Source organism: Mizuhopecten yessoensis, unplaced genomic scaffold, assembly GCF_002113885.1.
Source record: "Mizuhopecten yessoensis strain PY_sf001 unplaced genomic scaffold, ASM211388v2 scaffold716325, whole genome shotgun sequence".
Lineage (NCBI taxonomy): Eukaryota > Metazoa > Mollusca > Bivalvia > Pectinida > Pectinidae > Mizuhopecten > Mizuhopecten yessoensis.
The window spans coordinates 801559-818038 of record NW_018480060.1 but is presented as its reverse complement, the minus strand read 5'-3'; the positions used below and the strand labels follow the sequence as shown (position 1 = coordinate 818038).

Sequence of the window (16480 nt, the reverse complement as noted above, 5' to 3'; positions counted from 1 at the left end):
AGGGAAACAGGTGGAGATCCACAAGGTGTTATTCATCCACAAGGACCTCAAAGAGGTAAGTAACACAGCTGATGGGTAAGGGAAACAGGTGGAGATCCTCAAGGTGTTACTTGTCCACAAGGACATCAAAGAGGTAAGTAACACAGCTGGCAGGTAAGGGAAACAGGTGGAGATCCTCAAGGTGTTACTCATTCACAAGGACCTCAAAGAGGTAAGTAACACAGTCGAAAGGTAAGGGAAACATGTAAATCATTAAGGCGTTTCTCCCCCATCTGGATATCAAAGAGGTAAGATATAATACATGTATATGTTATTATATGGTGTATGTATAACTAATTTACCAAACCAGGGAATATGGTTGTGTTTCTTATGGCTAACATTTCTGTCAGACAATAAATATCAGTCGGAAACCTTTCAGGAAAGATTGAGGTGACAACATGATTGGTCCCTGATTACTCTATTAGTTTGACAAAAAGAACCGAAGAGCTTCCAGTTAAAAACATTTACATGTAATGTTCCTTTGTATTGTGCTTTTTCAACAATTACAGGATCTGGTGGGATTATTTTGAGGCTGTATAGAAGAAATATTAATATTTATAAATGAAGAAGTTGCTTGTCTACAACATGAAAAGATTTTGGTAAATGGCTATGTAGGTATATACAGTTCGATGTTTTTCTTACTTGCTGTATATTAAGTGTTTCTTTCCTGATTTATTTAGGGGCAGACATCTCGTCAGATCTTCATGGAGAAGTTTCGCTTGTTTCTACGCGAGAACAGTGGCATGGGTCGTGTAAGTAAAGAATTCTGTTTCTATGTTACAACAGTGGAATAGGTCATGTAAACAAATGTTGGGTTGTTTAATAATAGTTCTGGAAGGAGCTATGGGAAACCTATATAAAAGTAGACTTCCGTGAAATAGCTATCAGAATAAGATATATAAAAAACCCATTTTATATGGGGAATCATAATTTAGTTTCAGTTTTCTTGTGAGATTGATGAAAGAAGTTTTTATTTTAGCTTTACCCTTTTGTGGGTAAAAAATGTAAACTGCAGAATGAGTTAATAAGTCTCTGGAGTTGAAAAGAATGTTACTATAGCACCAAGAATTCATGCATATGTTAATAAAAAAAAATAGTTCTCAATGACCATCTTGAATGTTGACATTTTTACTTCAAATCTAATATCACAATTGCAGATACCATATAAGGTTCTGCATTGATAAATATCCCATATAAATGAACTTTGGGGTTATTTATTACTGTTGTTTAAGTGTTAAAGTATTTTATCTACTGGTTCAGGCTTGCTAGGTGTTTTATCTGTTCTACTTTGTATACTGTTTCAGACTCATCAGGTGTCCTTCTGTCCACTACCAGTGATGCTGTGTTTTTTCCACCGGATGGTCAGGGTAGTCCGACATTACTGGGATTTATTTCAGGAGGAAGATCAAAAGAGATTCGTTTTTAGTGATGGTTGGTACCTCAGTCATAATTCATAGAATACCCTACTGTTGTTTTCCTTTGTAGCAGAGACTGTTTTGTATGTTGAATATTATGTTGATTTTATGTTATTACCATACAAAAGTCTTGCTCCATCTGACAGCTGAAGTATCAGAATCAATGAGGTTTGAATTATGAGTTTGATACTTATCATATAAGGATATATTTTTAAGAAATTATCTGTTTGAAGTAAATTTGTTTTTACCTGGATATAGACTCCTTCAACAAGCACTCATTATTGAGGAAGGGCTTGTCTTCATTGGAGAGGATGTCTTGTCTATCTAGTTGTGTGTTAAGGGCCTATTTGTTTACGCAGACAAACCAGTTAATTATTCTTTTTTAATGTGTAACGACCTGTAAATATTAATGTAGGCCTCAAGAATCTTCGTCAAGAATCACCAGAAAACAACATTGAATCACTAGAACTGTCCATATCATAAACCAACAACTCTGGTCCAAGTGTCCAAACGCAATAAACTACAGTCTAGGACTCAGTGATTATTGATATATTATTATCTCTCTCAAAGTGGGCTTGATATCATGCACATAACTCTGCATTACTTCCTCCAGAGGCCTATGTACCAATCCACGAGTTTTGGTCGGAGACGAGAAATTACATGGATTTTCAAAGATGTGGCGGTCTGGTGTCCCATTTAAACAGGATTTTGGGAGGTGAGTTTTTGTTTAATAACTTTCTGTTAGTGTCTTATATTGTAGTTCTCCTTATGTGTTCTTTAAGGATTTTAAGAAAAGCCTATATAGGTTCTATTAGGAGTAGTTGGTGCCTAAATGGCCAAGGTTTATTGTGTTATTATTTCCCTGCCTTATGAATAATTGTTGACTGAGGACCATGGTCATTGATCCTCATATATCATGAGAGAACCAAGTCAATATGTTATGTACTTTATAACTTTTTGTAGTTACAATCTTGATCTGTATTTTGCAATAGTAGTGAACAATGGGAGGTAAACATCATAGAATGTGGTATACTTGTTTTACAGATAGTGTAAACATCATTAAATGTGGTATACTTGTTTTACAGATAGTGTAAACATCATTGAATGTGGTATACTTGTTTTACAGATAGTGTAAACAAAGCTCAGGGTTTATCAGTACAGGCAGATGGCAAAGTGGTGTCAGTGGATAAAAAGGAAGGAAAAGCTACCAAAACAGGTACTGTAAGGCCGAACAAAGTTTAATATTTGTTTCTACAACAAGGAAAAGCACCAAAACAGGTACTGTAAGGCCGAACAAACTGTGATACTTATTTCTACAACAAAGAAAAGCTCCCAAAACAGGTACTGTAAGGCCAAAAAAACTGTAATCCTTGTTTCTAAAACAAGGAAAAGCTACCAAAATAGGTACTGTAAGGCCAAACAAACTGTAATACTTGTTTCTATAACAAGGAAAAGCTACCAAAACAGGTACTGTAAGGCTGAACAAACTGTAATACTTGTTTTTATAACAAGGAAAAGCTAGCAAAACAGGTACTGTAAGGCCAAACAAACTGTAATACTTGTTCCTATAACAAGGAAAAGCTACCAAAACAGGTACTGTAAGGCTGAACAAACTGTAATACTTGTTTCTACAACAAGGAAAAGCTACCAAAACAGGTACTGGAAGGCTGAACAAACTGTAATACTTGTTTTTATAACAAGGAAAAGCTAGCAAAACAGGGACTGTAAGGCCAAACAAACTGTAATACTAGTTCCTATAACAAGGAAAAGCTACCAAAACAGGTACTGGAAGGCTGAACAAACTGTAATACTTGTTTTTATAACAAGGAAAAGCTAGCAAAACAGGTACTTTAAGGCCAAACAAACTGTAATACTTGTTTCTATAACAAGGAAAAGCTACCAAAACAGGTACTGTAAGGCTGAACAAACTGGAATACTTGTTTTTATAACAAGGAAAAGCTAGCAAAACAGGGACTGTAAGGCCAAACAAACTGTAATACTTGTTTATACAACAAGGAAAAGCTACCAAAACAGGTACTGTAAGGCTGAACAAACTGGAATACTTGTTTTTATAACAAGGAAAAGCTAGCAAAACAGGTACTGTAAGGCCAAACAAACTGTAATATTTGTTCCTATAACAAGGAAAAGCTACCAAAACAGGTACTGGAAGGCTGAACAAACTGTAATACTTGTTTTTATAACAAGGAAAAGCTAGCAAACAGGTACTGTAAGGCCAAACAAACTGTAATTCTTGTTTCTATAACAAGGAAAAACTACCAAAACAGGTACTGTAAGGCTGAATAAACTGTAATACTTGTTTCTACAACAAGGAAAATCTACCAAAACAGGTACTGTATGGCAGAACAAACTGTAATACTTGTTTCTTCAGCTGTTATTTCTTCCAGAACAAAGTAAAGATGGATGGTATGTTTCACACTTCTTAACTCTGTGATAAGTTTGCGAGTAAAAACCAAGCCCAGAGTTGAAGCCAGTATTGTGTCAAGAGGTTTAAGGGTATCTGTTTATATCCCAGGTACAACCTACCCAGAGCTACAGATGCCTAGTGGTAACTCCCTCATGGAACTACTGGACGGGATTGTCTTGTTGTACCATATAGCTGCCCACAAACAACTAACTAAGGTAGGCTCACTCAGAAACAGGTAATTAAGGTAAACTTAACCAAACAACTAACTAAGGTAGGCTCACTCAGAAACAGGTAATTAAGGTAAACTTAACCAAACAACTCACTAAGGTAAGGTTAACCAGAAACAAACTCATGAATGTAAAATTAACAACAAATGTCTACCTATAAAGTAAGCTCACTCAGAAGCAGGTAGCATCGGTAAACTTAAACACAAAAATATTCACTCAGGTAAACTTAACCACAAAAAACTTACTAAGGTAATATCATCCGCCAAGTGAGACTTACCTGCAAACAATTGAAAGAAGAAGCTCATTCACAAACATATCATGGAGGAAAACTCATTGTTATTTTGATTGGTTGATTCCAGATGGGGACTTTACGAGACAACATGAAGGAATATGTCACTTCCCTGGAGGATACAGAGTCAAAGCTGGAAAAGTGTCCTGAACAGGTAGTGTTACAATGTCCTGAACAGGTAGTGTTACAATATCCCGAACAGGTAGCGTTACAATGTCCCGAACAGGTAGCGTTACAATGTCCCAAACAGGTAGTGTTACAATGTCCCGAACAGGTAGTGTTACAATGTCCTAAACAGGTAGTGTTACAATGTCCCGAACAGGAAGTGTTACAATGTCCTGAACAGGTAGTGTTATAATGTCCTAAACAGGTAGTGTTACAATGTCCCGAACAGGAAGCGTTACAATGTCCCGAACAGGTAGCGTTACAATGTCCTGAACAGGTAGTGTTACAATGTCCTGAACAGGGAGTGTTACAATGTCCTAAACAGGTAGTGTTAAAATGTCCCGAACAGGTAGTGTTACAATGTCCTAAACAGGAAGTGTTACAATGTCCTGAACAGGTAGTGTTATAATGTCCTAAACAGGTAGTGTTACAATGTCCTGACCAGGTAGTGTTACAATGTCCTAAACAGGTAGTGTTAAAATGTCCCGAACAGGTAGTGTTACAATGTCCCGAACAGGTAGCGTTACAATGTCCCAAACAGGTAGTGTTACAATTTCCCGAACAGGTAGTGTTACAATGTCCTGAACAGGTAGGGTTACAATGTCCTAAACAGGTAGTGTTACAATGTCCTGAACAGGTAGTGTTAAAATGTCCTAAACAGGTAGTGTTACAATGTCCTCAACAGGTAGTGTTACAATGTCCTCAACAGGTAGTGTTACAATGTCCTGAACAGGTAGTGTTAAAATGTCCTAAACAGGTAGTGTTACAATGTCCTGAACAGGTAGTGTTACAATGTCCCAAACAGGTAGTGTTATAATGTCCTGAACAGGTAGTGTTACAATGTCAAGCCTTATTGTTCAGTTTTAATGACGAAGTTTGTCAGAGACAAGACTTCCTTGTCATTTCCCCTACATTTACCAAACTTGCCATTTTTTATTGTTTTGGGAAAGTGGACAGTTTTATTCTGAAATCCAATCTGGTGTCTCAATATTTACAGAGTAAATTTATGGTAATTGGTATGCCTCTATAAATATATTATTGATACAATTTATTCTTTATCCCTTCCGAACCCAGACAGCTTTTCCCAGATTGTTTCTATCTGTCTGTCCGTCTGTCTGTCTATCTGTCTGTCCGTCTGCTGTATTCTTTATCTTACTTCTACAGTCGCCAAACATTATATGATAAGTCTAAATGGAAAATAATGTGATGTGATTGACACAGATTTTCTGAATTCTATGGTTATCTTCTCTTAGTTTTAAATGTGAGCGTAGTTTGAAAAATAAGTAGGTTTCAAACTGATAGGGCAGCTACTGGTAGGTAACCAGGGCTCGATGGGCAGTGTATTTTTACACAGCACATCAGGGGCAGATCTAGGGGATTATTGGGGTGGGCATAAGGAATCTCCACTAAAAATCTCACTTCAACTTACTATTGCAATTAAAATGTACCACACACTGTTAATTGTACCATACACTGTTAATTGTACAGTAAGGAACTAGTAATCCTTACACATTAACTGCAATGCAACATAAAAATAATTCCTTTACAGCTTTTGGAAGTGAAAGCAGAGCTGGAGCGGGCTAGAGGTGTATTTTTGGAGAGAGTTCTGGAACAAGGGAGACAAATAGGATGGGTGATTGCTGTTATATACTCACAGGTAATTCCATGTGTTTCCCCTTGGTTGTGGCGACTGTGATATTATCACAATGTTACCCAGCTACAGTTTGTTGGATGGTTAACATCCTTTTTGTTTTGTCTGTATATGTAGACCAGTGAATCAGCTTATATGAAATAAATTTTCAATGATTTGGGAGTAAATGATTTACGAGTAGTGTTAGCATTTTTTTAAATTAAAGCAATTGATTAATTCAATTTCATTTAGGAGTTTGAAGTTTTTGTTACATAATAAGTATACATGTGACACTTTTTTTTCAGAATAAACAAGCTGACGTGGCATGGTTGTTTGGCGTGGTGTTACGTACTATATCCAGGGCGTCTCAGTTCCACCTCCTATTTCAGTACACACCGGAGTTCTATATAGAGACAGCCATCAACATCTACAACTGTCTAAAGAACTACTTCCACCCGACGAGTCCTTTTGATTTGTTACGGAGTAAGCAAAGTAGCTTTCACTTACAATCATTTTGATGCTGCGACATTTTTGTGTAGAAACTGATATTGTCATTATAGTGCATATAAAATGGTGTAGAATTTATTGGAAATTTCCATAATGTAGTCCATGCATGTGACAAAATGAAAAAAGAATTAATTTTTGAAAACTCTGAACAGTACAGTGTTTTGAGTCTTGACATTTCTGTGACAATTGCTTTTGTGGCTAAAGGGTAGGGGTGCACAATTCCACAAGCCATATGCCTAGGTCTGGTAGGGTGTATGTCAGGACTAATGAATATTTTCAATATTTACTTTGAAAATACTGATGGGATAGTAGAATTGTCAAAATCTGCCTTTGGGCTCATACTCCTAATAGGGAATCGCACACCTTTGGGCTCATACTCCTAATAGGGAATCGCACACCTTTGGGCTCATACTCCTAATAGGGAATCGCACACATTTGGGCTCATACTCATAATAGGGAATCGCACACCTTTGGGCTCATACTCCTAATAGGGAATCGCACCCCTTTGGGCTTATACTCCTAATAGGGAATCGCACACATTTGGGCTCATACTCATAATAGGGAATCGCACCCCTTTGGGCTTATACTCCTAATAGGGAATCGCACACATTTGGGATCATACTCATAATAGGGAATCGCACACCTTTTAAAGGTCTGGGCTCATACTCCTAATAGGGAATCGCACACCTTTGAAAGGTAATCGCACACCCTTTGAAAGGTCTGGGCTCATATTCATCAGTGTTCTCATGCTCAAGCACAGATTTCGTGCTCAACTATTATTTTTTGTTCTCGTTATAAATGTATTAAAATATCTGACTTTGTTAATGATTTGGAAAAAATGTGAAGAAATTTAAACCCGAAAACTTTTTTCAATATTTTCATTTGACTTTTTGGTCGTTTGACATGATTTAAACAAGTTACAAGAAAGTTGGTTTGAGCACAGAATCCATGTCTGAGCATGAGAACGATTTCATTAATACAGGCCCAAATGTACTATGAAGTCACCACAACCACAAGTGTGTATGAAGGGAGAGGGGGTGTTTCCTATGTGTAGACTGCTGAATACAAACAACCACAAGTGTGTATGTAGGGAGAGGGGGTGTTTCCTATGTGTAGACTGCTGAATACAAACAACCACAAGTATGTATGTAGGGAGAGGGGGGTGTTTCCTATGTTTAGACTGCTGAATACAAACAACCACAAGTGTGTATGTAGGGAGAGGGGGTGTTTCCTATGTGTAGACTGCTGAATACAAACAACCACAAGTGTGTATGTAGGGAGAGGGGGTGTTTCCTATGTGTAGACTGCTGAATACAAACAACCACAAGTGTGTATGTAGGGAGAGGGGGTGTTTCCTATGTGTAGACTGCTGAATACAAACAACCACAAGTGTGTATGTAGGGAGAGGGGGTGTTTCCTATGTGTAGACTGCTGAATACAAACAACCACAAGTGTGTATGTAGGGAGAGGGGGTGTTTCCTATGTGTAGACTGCTGAATACAAACAACCACAAGTGTGTATGTAGGGAGAGGGGGTGTTTCCTATGTGTAGACTGCTGAATACAAACAACCACAAGTGTGTATGTAGGGAGAGGGGGTGTTTCCTATGTGTAGACTGCTGAATACAAACAACCACAAGTGTGTATGTAGGGAGAGGGGGTGTTTCCTATGTGTAGACTGCTGAATACAAACAACCACAAGTGTGTATGTAGGGAGAGGGGGTGTTTCCTATGTGTAGACTGCTGAATACAAACAACCACAAGTGTGTATGTAGGGAGAGGGGGTGTTTCCTATGTGTAGACTGCTGAATACAAACAACCACAAGTGTGTATGTAGGGAGAGGGGGTGTTTCCTATGTGTAGACTGCTGAATACAAACAACCACAAGTGTGTATGTAGGGAGAGGGGGTGTTTCCTATGTGTAGACTGCTGAATACAAACAACCACAAGTGTGTATGTAGGGAGAGGGGGTGTTTCCTATGTGTAGACTGCTGAATACAAACAACCACAAGTGTGTATGTAGGGAGAGGGGGTGTTTCCTATGTGTAGACTGCTGAATACAAACAACCACAAGTGTGTATGTAGGGAGAGGGGGTGTTTCCTATGTGTAGACTGCTGAATACAAACAACCACAAGTGTGTATGTAGGGAGAGGGGGTGTTTCCTATGTGTAGACTGCTGAATACAAACAACCACAAGTGTGTATGTAGGGAGAGGGGGTGTTTCCTATGTGTAGACTGCTGAATACAAACAACCACAAGTGTGTATGTAGGGAGAGGGGGTGTTTCCTATGTGTAGACTGCTGAATACAAACAACCACAAGTGTGTATGTAGGGAGAGGGGGTGTTTCCTATGTGTAGACTGCTGAATACAAACAACCACAAGTGTGTATGTAGGGAGAGGGGGTGTTTCCTATGTGTAGACTGCTGAATACAAACAACCACAAGTGTGTATGTAGGGAGAGGGGGTGTTTCCTATGTGTAGACTGCTGAATACAAACAACCACAAGTGTGTATGTAGGGAGAGGGGGTGTTTCCTATGTGTAGACTGCTGAATACAAACAACCACAAGTGTGTATGTAGGGAGAGGGGGTGTTTCCTATGTGTAGACTGCTGAATACAAACAACCACAAGTGTGTATGTAGGGAGAGGGGGTGTTTCCTATGTGTAGACTGCTGAATACAAACAACCACAAGTGTGTATGTAGGGAGAGGGGGTGTTTCCTATGTGTAGACTGCTGAATACAAACAACCACAAGTGTGTATGTAGGGAGAGGGGGTGTTTCCTATGTGTAGACTGCTGAATACAAACAACCACAAGTGTGTATGTAGGGAGAGGGGGTGTTTCCTATGTGTAGACTGCTGAATACAAACAACCACAAGTGTGTATGTAGGGAGAGGGGGTGTTTCCTATGTGTAGACTGCTGAATACAAACAACCACAAGTGTGTATGTAGGGAGAGGGGGTGTTTCCTATGTGTAGACTGCTGAATACAAACAACCACAAGTGTGTATGTAGGGAGAGGGGGTGTTTCCTATGTGTAGACTGCTGAATACAAACAACCACAAGTGTGTATGTAGGGAGAGGGGGTGTTTCCTATGTGTAGACTGCTGAATACAAACAACCACAAGTGTGTATGTAGGGAGAGGGGGTGTTTCCTATGTGTAGACTGCTGAATACAAACAACCACAAGTGTGTATGTAGGGAGAGGGGGTGTTTCCTATGTGTAGACTGCTGAATACAAACAACCACAAGTGTGTATGTAGGGAGAGGGGGTGTTTCCTATGTGTAGACTGCTGAATACAAACAACCACAAGTGTGTATGTAGGGAGAGGGGGTGTTTCCTATGTGTAGACTGCTGAATACAAACAACCACAAGTGTGTATGTAGGGAGAGGGGGTGTTTCCTATGTGTAGACTGCTGAATACAAACAACCACAAATGTGTATGTAGGGAGAGGGAGTGTTTCCTATGTGTAGACTGCTGAATACAAACGTTCTGATACAACGTTTTCATTTGGATATATATTAAATGCACTGGTCTTGTTTTACAGATCACTCAGAGCTCACAAGCAAATATGCTATGTTCCTTACCAGACACTTCGCAGATTCTAGAATTGTCAACACAGGTTAGTAAAGTATTTCAGGGTCACACTGTCATAGAATCAACAACCAAAAGTTGTTGAGGACAAAGTTATCAATAGCATTCTATATAAACCACCAAAATGTGGACTTTTGATCTTTGTTGTAAGATGTAAAAGTGCCTTTATATTTCACACTAATTAAATATAATTAAGTCTATAATAAATTACTGACTTTGTTTCTCTGACCGTTTTGAAGTCTGTACATTTCCTGTCTATTATCTGCTGTAGATGTGAGAGATAACGTTGTTCAGGCCCTGGCCTGTTTCATCTGTTACCCTCAGTCCCTCAAGATCCTAGAGGATCTACCTGATGCCAGGTTTGTTCTTCATATCTATTTTATTTGTTATGAGCTTGTAATATATCCAACAAAACTTAAGCAATTTTTCAATGAAAAAATTAATAAGAACTACCTCAGGAGTTAAAACAGGTCAATATACACTACTCAAAGACATGTATTCCGTCTTTGCGTATTGCAGAGTTATCTTCTCTTGTGAGCAGGTATTGATTGTTACGTCATTGGTTTGTGTGAGAAAATTACGTCGTTTTCTCAAAAATTGATGACGTTACTCTCACAAACCAATGACGTAACAGTCAATACCTGCTCACAAGAGCAGATAACTCTGCAATACGAAAAGACAGAATAGTTATATCCACAACTTATTTTATAAAGAAACGGGGAATGAGGCTAGTTGAGGAATTATTTGGCATTTGACAATAAGCATTTAACATTGTGTACCAGCCATCTATAGTTAAAAGTTAGATAATTTCAAGGTTTATTCACACTAATTGTATAATCATTTAACATTGTATGATGCAGCATTGCCTGCATTAATAGACTAGACAAGATGTTGTGTACCACACACCAATCTATGAGGAAATGGCCAAGGTTACATGAAAATTTATGCATGCACAATCAATAACAAGTTATCCTCATCGTCGAAAAGTCTGTGTGTGTGTGTGGAGACGGGGGTTAGGTTGATGAGTTCCCTCTCACTTTGTTTTTATCAATTAAAAAGTTAATATAATGAGGTCCAGACAATGTGAACTCCTGTAGATACACTATAACCAGAATATTGGCTGTAACATCCATTGTCTCTATATCACATCAACTGTTGTTTACTTTGCAGCAAAGAGAGTATGATAAAATCCTTGATTATGCCGTATGAGAACAGATCCTGGGCCCAAACAAACTGGATCCTGGTTAGAATCTGGAAGGTAGGAATCCCTTGGAATTTATATAAGATAAATTGGTATTTAATTAGCTCCTAGTAAAACTGGACAAAAGTCTTAATTCTTTCCTGATATTTAAGCCACTGGATTTCCATGCAGACAATTAGGTTTTGATTCCCAGTATAAATGTGGAATTTATAGCGACAGGCAGTAGGTTGCAGCATCTGATACAGAGGACAGAAATAATGAAATAATACACAGCAGATGCTACATAGTCTTAGAACATTTATTGAGAAAGTAAGAGTTGTTCACTAGATTGCATTAACTATAGACTATGACAGTTATATATACCTGATAAACAATTCTAAGAGGTTTGTTTATAAACAGATCACCTGGGGAAAAAGTCACGAAAACTTTTAATTTGCAGATTTAATTAGTTAGCTACATAATTATTATTTTGTCAAATTGAAATATTTACATTTGCCCTGCATCCTTCCATTGTAATGCATTGCGAAGGCAAATGTTGTTAAGAAACTAGATGTAACGTCATCAATCTCTAAAATATTTTTACGGTCCTATAAGAAACATTTCTATTGCTGACAAACTTACATAAAGCCCTACCAGGCTTTATTAGGTTTGTCATCAATAGCAATGTGTGTTATAGGATCATAACAACATTTGCTAAAACATTCATTGCTTAAATGGTTTGTGGTGGATATTGAAGTTAGGAGTTCTATTTTACAGGGCTGTGGGTTTGGTTTCCGGTATACCCACCTACCACACCTTGTACCGTCCAGAGTTCAGCCGACAGAGTTCGGGTTTGCCAGTCTACAGAGTAAGTCATTATAATCGATACTTCAGGTCACAGAAAAACAGAAACACTGCCGTTGTTATACAAAAATACTATTTATAAGACAATTTATTATTTTTTCATATTATTCCCGACAAGTGGTTGGCCAGGAATGCATCACATGTCCACCGATAAAAAACGATATTGACTTGGAGCGCATGATTATTGTTGAAGGACTGGATGTTTTTAAAAATAGAATTATGACGTGTCTCCAAACAATGCACCGTCCCACTTCCGAAGCTTTTTTGTAGTGGTTTTTTTTCAGATTGCTTTCGTTACTGTTTTGTAAAATAATAAAACAATTGTAGCCTTTAACTTAGATCAATACCTGGATTTATCAACCCGAGAAAAGATATATTGACCTCGGACTGCGTCCTCGGTCAATATATCTTTTCTCGAGTTGATAAATCCAGGTATCGACCTCAGCCAAAGGCTAAAATTGAATACTATGCACTTATGATTTTTGATATCAATGTTTAAGATAATTCTGTAGAAAGAATTTTAGGTGTTAGTTAGATTTTAAGTTTGACAATAAAAGCAATACTGCAATAAAGTTATTGATTGAAATATTTATTGATTAATTGAATTTTACCAAATATTTATGACACAGTTGAATTTTTAAGCTTTTATGTTTCTAAAATCAGTAGTATATTAGTAATAAATAAATAAGGCCAAATAAAAATATAGGTGTGTTTCCTGTTTCGGCTCCAAAAGTTATATGGTAGGTAGGTAGGAAAAACATTTTATTTTATTTTTTTATTACATTTATTTTTCTGGTGAAGAAAATCTCCTGATTATCTCTGTGAATGTTAAAAATATGTTATTGTTTTAATAAAGTATGAATGGCACCAAACATACAATTTTTTATTCATGTAAAATAAAAACACATTAAAAAAAATCCATGCAATAGTTTTTGTGTTGAGCAGGCCCATACAACACATTGAAGTAAATTATCATTTGACCCACCTTAATGTTTATGGAATAACCAAAGTAATTTCAAGGTTATTGGTGTTTTCAATTTGTGTTATTTTGTGTAGCTATGGTATTCTATTTTTTCTAACATCAAATAATAGTATTAATACCATTGTAATCAGGCCGTTTTGTTGGCATACCGGTAATCTATTTTGAATGCCAACTTTTATTATAAGAAATTTTGAAAAGAATATAAGTATAAATTTCTGTCAGATCTTTAGACATAAATATAAGAATCACCATACACTAGTCCATATGTTTTTATTAATTATTTCCAGATTTGGAAATGGAGAAAATATACATGTCAACCTTCTTTCCTCAAGACTCCTTAACCCAACTCCCCAACCCAACCCTCTTTCCCTCCTTCTACTCCCAACCTTACACTGGCATCACAGACTGGACTCCCTCACTTAGACTACAGACAGTCACACTAATCTAGAGATCCCAACCTATATCATAAGCACACTAATCTAAAGATCACAACCTACATCATAAGCACACTAATCTAAAGATCACAACCTACATCATAAGCACACTAATCTAGAGATCACAACCTACATCATAAGCACAATTGTCTACAGCTACTTAGCTACTTTCTTCATATAAAACGCTCACACTGACCACGACCAAAGTCGAATGAAATGTATAGCAAATTATATGTACGCTTTGAACAATTAAACGGCTCATAAAAGCATAACAGTGACTGTGAAAAACCAATCAAATGTAATAGGGTCGGCATGAAAAAATAGGGTCGGTCGGGAGGGAAACGGGAAACACAGCTATATTTGTATTTGGCTTAAGCAAGGATCCACATCATTCTCACTGGTACTTCAGTTTTCTTGATTTAGTCTTTAGACAGTTTATATTACTTACATCTATTTAATTTTCTTGATTTTGTCTAACTATGAAACTATAAAATGCCATGTATCTTTGATCATCCTCTACAGAGCCGTGCCCGTCAAAGGTTTTTCAGGATCTTTTCCGCACTGTGTTGCTAAGAGACAAGGAGGCGGCCATTCGCTTTGTGGATACACTACTCAACCAGCTCAACTGGTCCTTCTCGGAGTTTATTGGGCTGATGCAGGAGGTGAGCAGAGTCCAGGGTGGAGGGGAAATATTGATCTTTCTTTACCTACTGTGTCCTCTTAGTAAATTAGGAGCAGACACTTTTTTAACTGGATTTTACAAAGCAAAACGTTTCCAGGAAAAACAACTAGATTAAAAAGTTTTTAATATATTTAAGTTGCATGGGGCAGTAAATGATAACTTAATCTGAACAGATATTCTTAAATTTTACTTTTAAAGCAAGAAATTAAATTCAGTTTTGTTGTTTCCATATGAACGAGACCATGAAGAATAATAAGATTCCGGGTAAACATGATAATTTATATTACTTAAAGGAAAGATGATATTAAACTATGATATACATGATGTATACTTGTTAGATCAAGACTTCCAGCTAAAAGTGATGCTAGTTACCAGAGGTTCTGTTAACAAATTTACAAACTACCAGACATACAGGTGTCTTTATCTCCATTCCATCTCAATAGATACAGCAGAGAGTAGCACGGACAGACTTTAGGATCCTGGAGAGTCGACAGCTAAAGATTTGTGCCACATGCTTTGAGATAGCGGTGTATCTACTGCGGGTCCTGGAGATGGTGGTCAATGTTTCCCCAGAGATTTTCCTCAATACTTTAGAATCCTCCTCAGACCTCCTACTAGGGCGTGTGTTTCAGGTATGTTTACTGTAAAGTGGTAAGTTCTGTTTTATCTTTTCCACTTTCTAGCCTAGATCAAGAGAAAATTCAACATAGAGCTGAAAATAGTTCTATATAGATATATATGTAGTCATCCTTGTTTCCATGCTGCACATCGTTTTCAAAGAATTCCCCAGAGTTTCATTCAGAATAGATTTCTGGTATTTAACATATCATTTTCTTAATGCTTGTGGGCTCAGGGAAAGGATAAGCCCAACAGAACCATCATGTGGCACAAGAGGTCCCTACTGGTACATTAGAAGTGTGCCTCTAATGCACTGAAATGTTATTTTAAGATAATGAAATATAAAAAAAACTCCATCATGTTTATCACATTTCTGAATAGTGATAGTGAATGTAGTACAAAATGAACCTGTTTATCCTGTCCATATCAACGTACATCTGAAAGGTTCATGACATAATCTTCATACTAGTTGACCAAATCAACCTAAAAACTTATTTGGTGATGCTTGATTATGTTGTGATAGAGTTCCCTTTGGATTTGTATAATCGTTAAGTAATATTACATCATGAAACATCACCTATCATTTTGATAGTTAATCATAGATTAATGACATATTCATCGTATAATAAGGATGTTAAAATGTATGCTTGTGTAGCGGAACTGGACTGGGTCGACCGTCAGCGACCAGGTAGCTCAATTGGTAGAGCGTCCATCTAGAATAGGAGGGTCCTGTGTTCGAACCCCGTGCATTTTTCCTCTCCTGTTACACTTGTATTCCATCCTCTTTGACAGGTGCTGTGTCAAGTTTTAAACAGAGTAACAACAAGAGATGGAATGTTTGATACTGTGGTGTCCATGTACATTCAGGGTGAGTCTTAGTCATGAACATAATGTACTGACAACATGAGCCAATCTCATACATAATGTACTGACAACATGAGCCAAGTTTCATACATAATGTACTGACAACATGAGTCTTAGTCTCATACATAATGTACTGATAACATGAGTCTTAGTCTCATACATAATGTACTGACAACATGAGCCAATCTCATACATAATGTATTGACAACATGAGCCAAGTCTCAAACATAATGTACTGGCAACATGAGCCAAGTCTCATACATAATGTACTGATAACATGAGTCTTAGTCTCATACATAATGTACTGACAACATGAGCCAATCTCATACATAATGTATTGACAACATGAGCCAAGTCTCAAACATAATGTACTGGCAACATGAGCCAAGTCTCATACATAATGTACTGACAACATGAGTCTTAGTCTCATACATAATGTACTGACAACATGAGCCAAGTCTCATAAATAATGTACTGACAACATGAGCCAATCTCATACATAATGTACTGACACGTGAGCCAAGTCTCATACATAATGTACTGACAACATGAGCCAAGTCTCATA

General features: G+C 37.3%; 1 protein-coding gene across 2 annotated transcripts in view; it reads left to right on the top strand.

The window, feature by feature from the left end:
• The window catches only part of LOC110443094 (E3 ubiquitin-protein ligase RNF123-like), a 46763-nt gene that overhangs the window by 18601 nt on the left and 11682 nt on the right, over positions 1-16480 (top strand). For both annotated transcript variants that reach the window (XM_021487085.1, XM_021487084.1), the window contains exons 18-32: positions 720-791; positions 1344-1470; positions 2068-2169; positions 2581-2670; positions 3988-4094; positions 4466-4549; positions 6110-6217; positions 6496-6673; positions 10245-10319; positions 10563-10650; positions 11462-11549; positions 12249-12339; positions 14274-14413; positions 14877-15065; positions 15844-15919. In XM_021487085.1, coding sequence (XP_021342760.1) covers positions 720-791; positions 1344-1470; positions 2068-2169; positions 2581-2670; positions 3988-4094; positions 4466-4549; positions 6110-6217; positions 6496-6673; positions 10245-10319; positions 10563-10650; positions 11462-11549; positions 12249-12339; positions 14274-14413; positions 14877-15065; positions 15844-15919 — 1615 coding nt within the window. The remainder of the gene's footprint in view (positions 1-719; positions 792-1343; positions 1471-2067; positions 2170-2580; positions 2671-3987; positions 4095-4465; positions 4550-6109; positions 6218-6495; positions 6674-10244; positions 10320-10562; positions 10651-11461; positions 11550-12248; positions 12340-14273; positions 14414-14876; positions 15066-15843; positions 15920-16480) is intronic.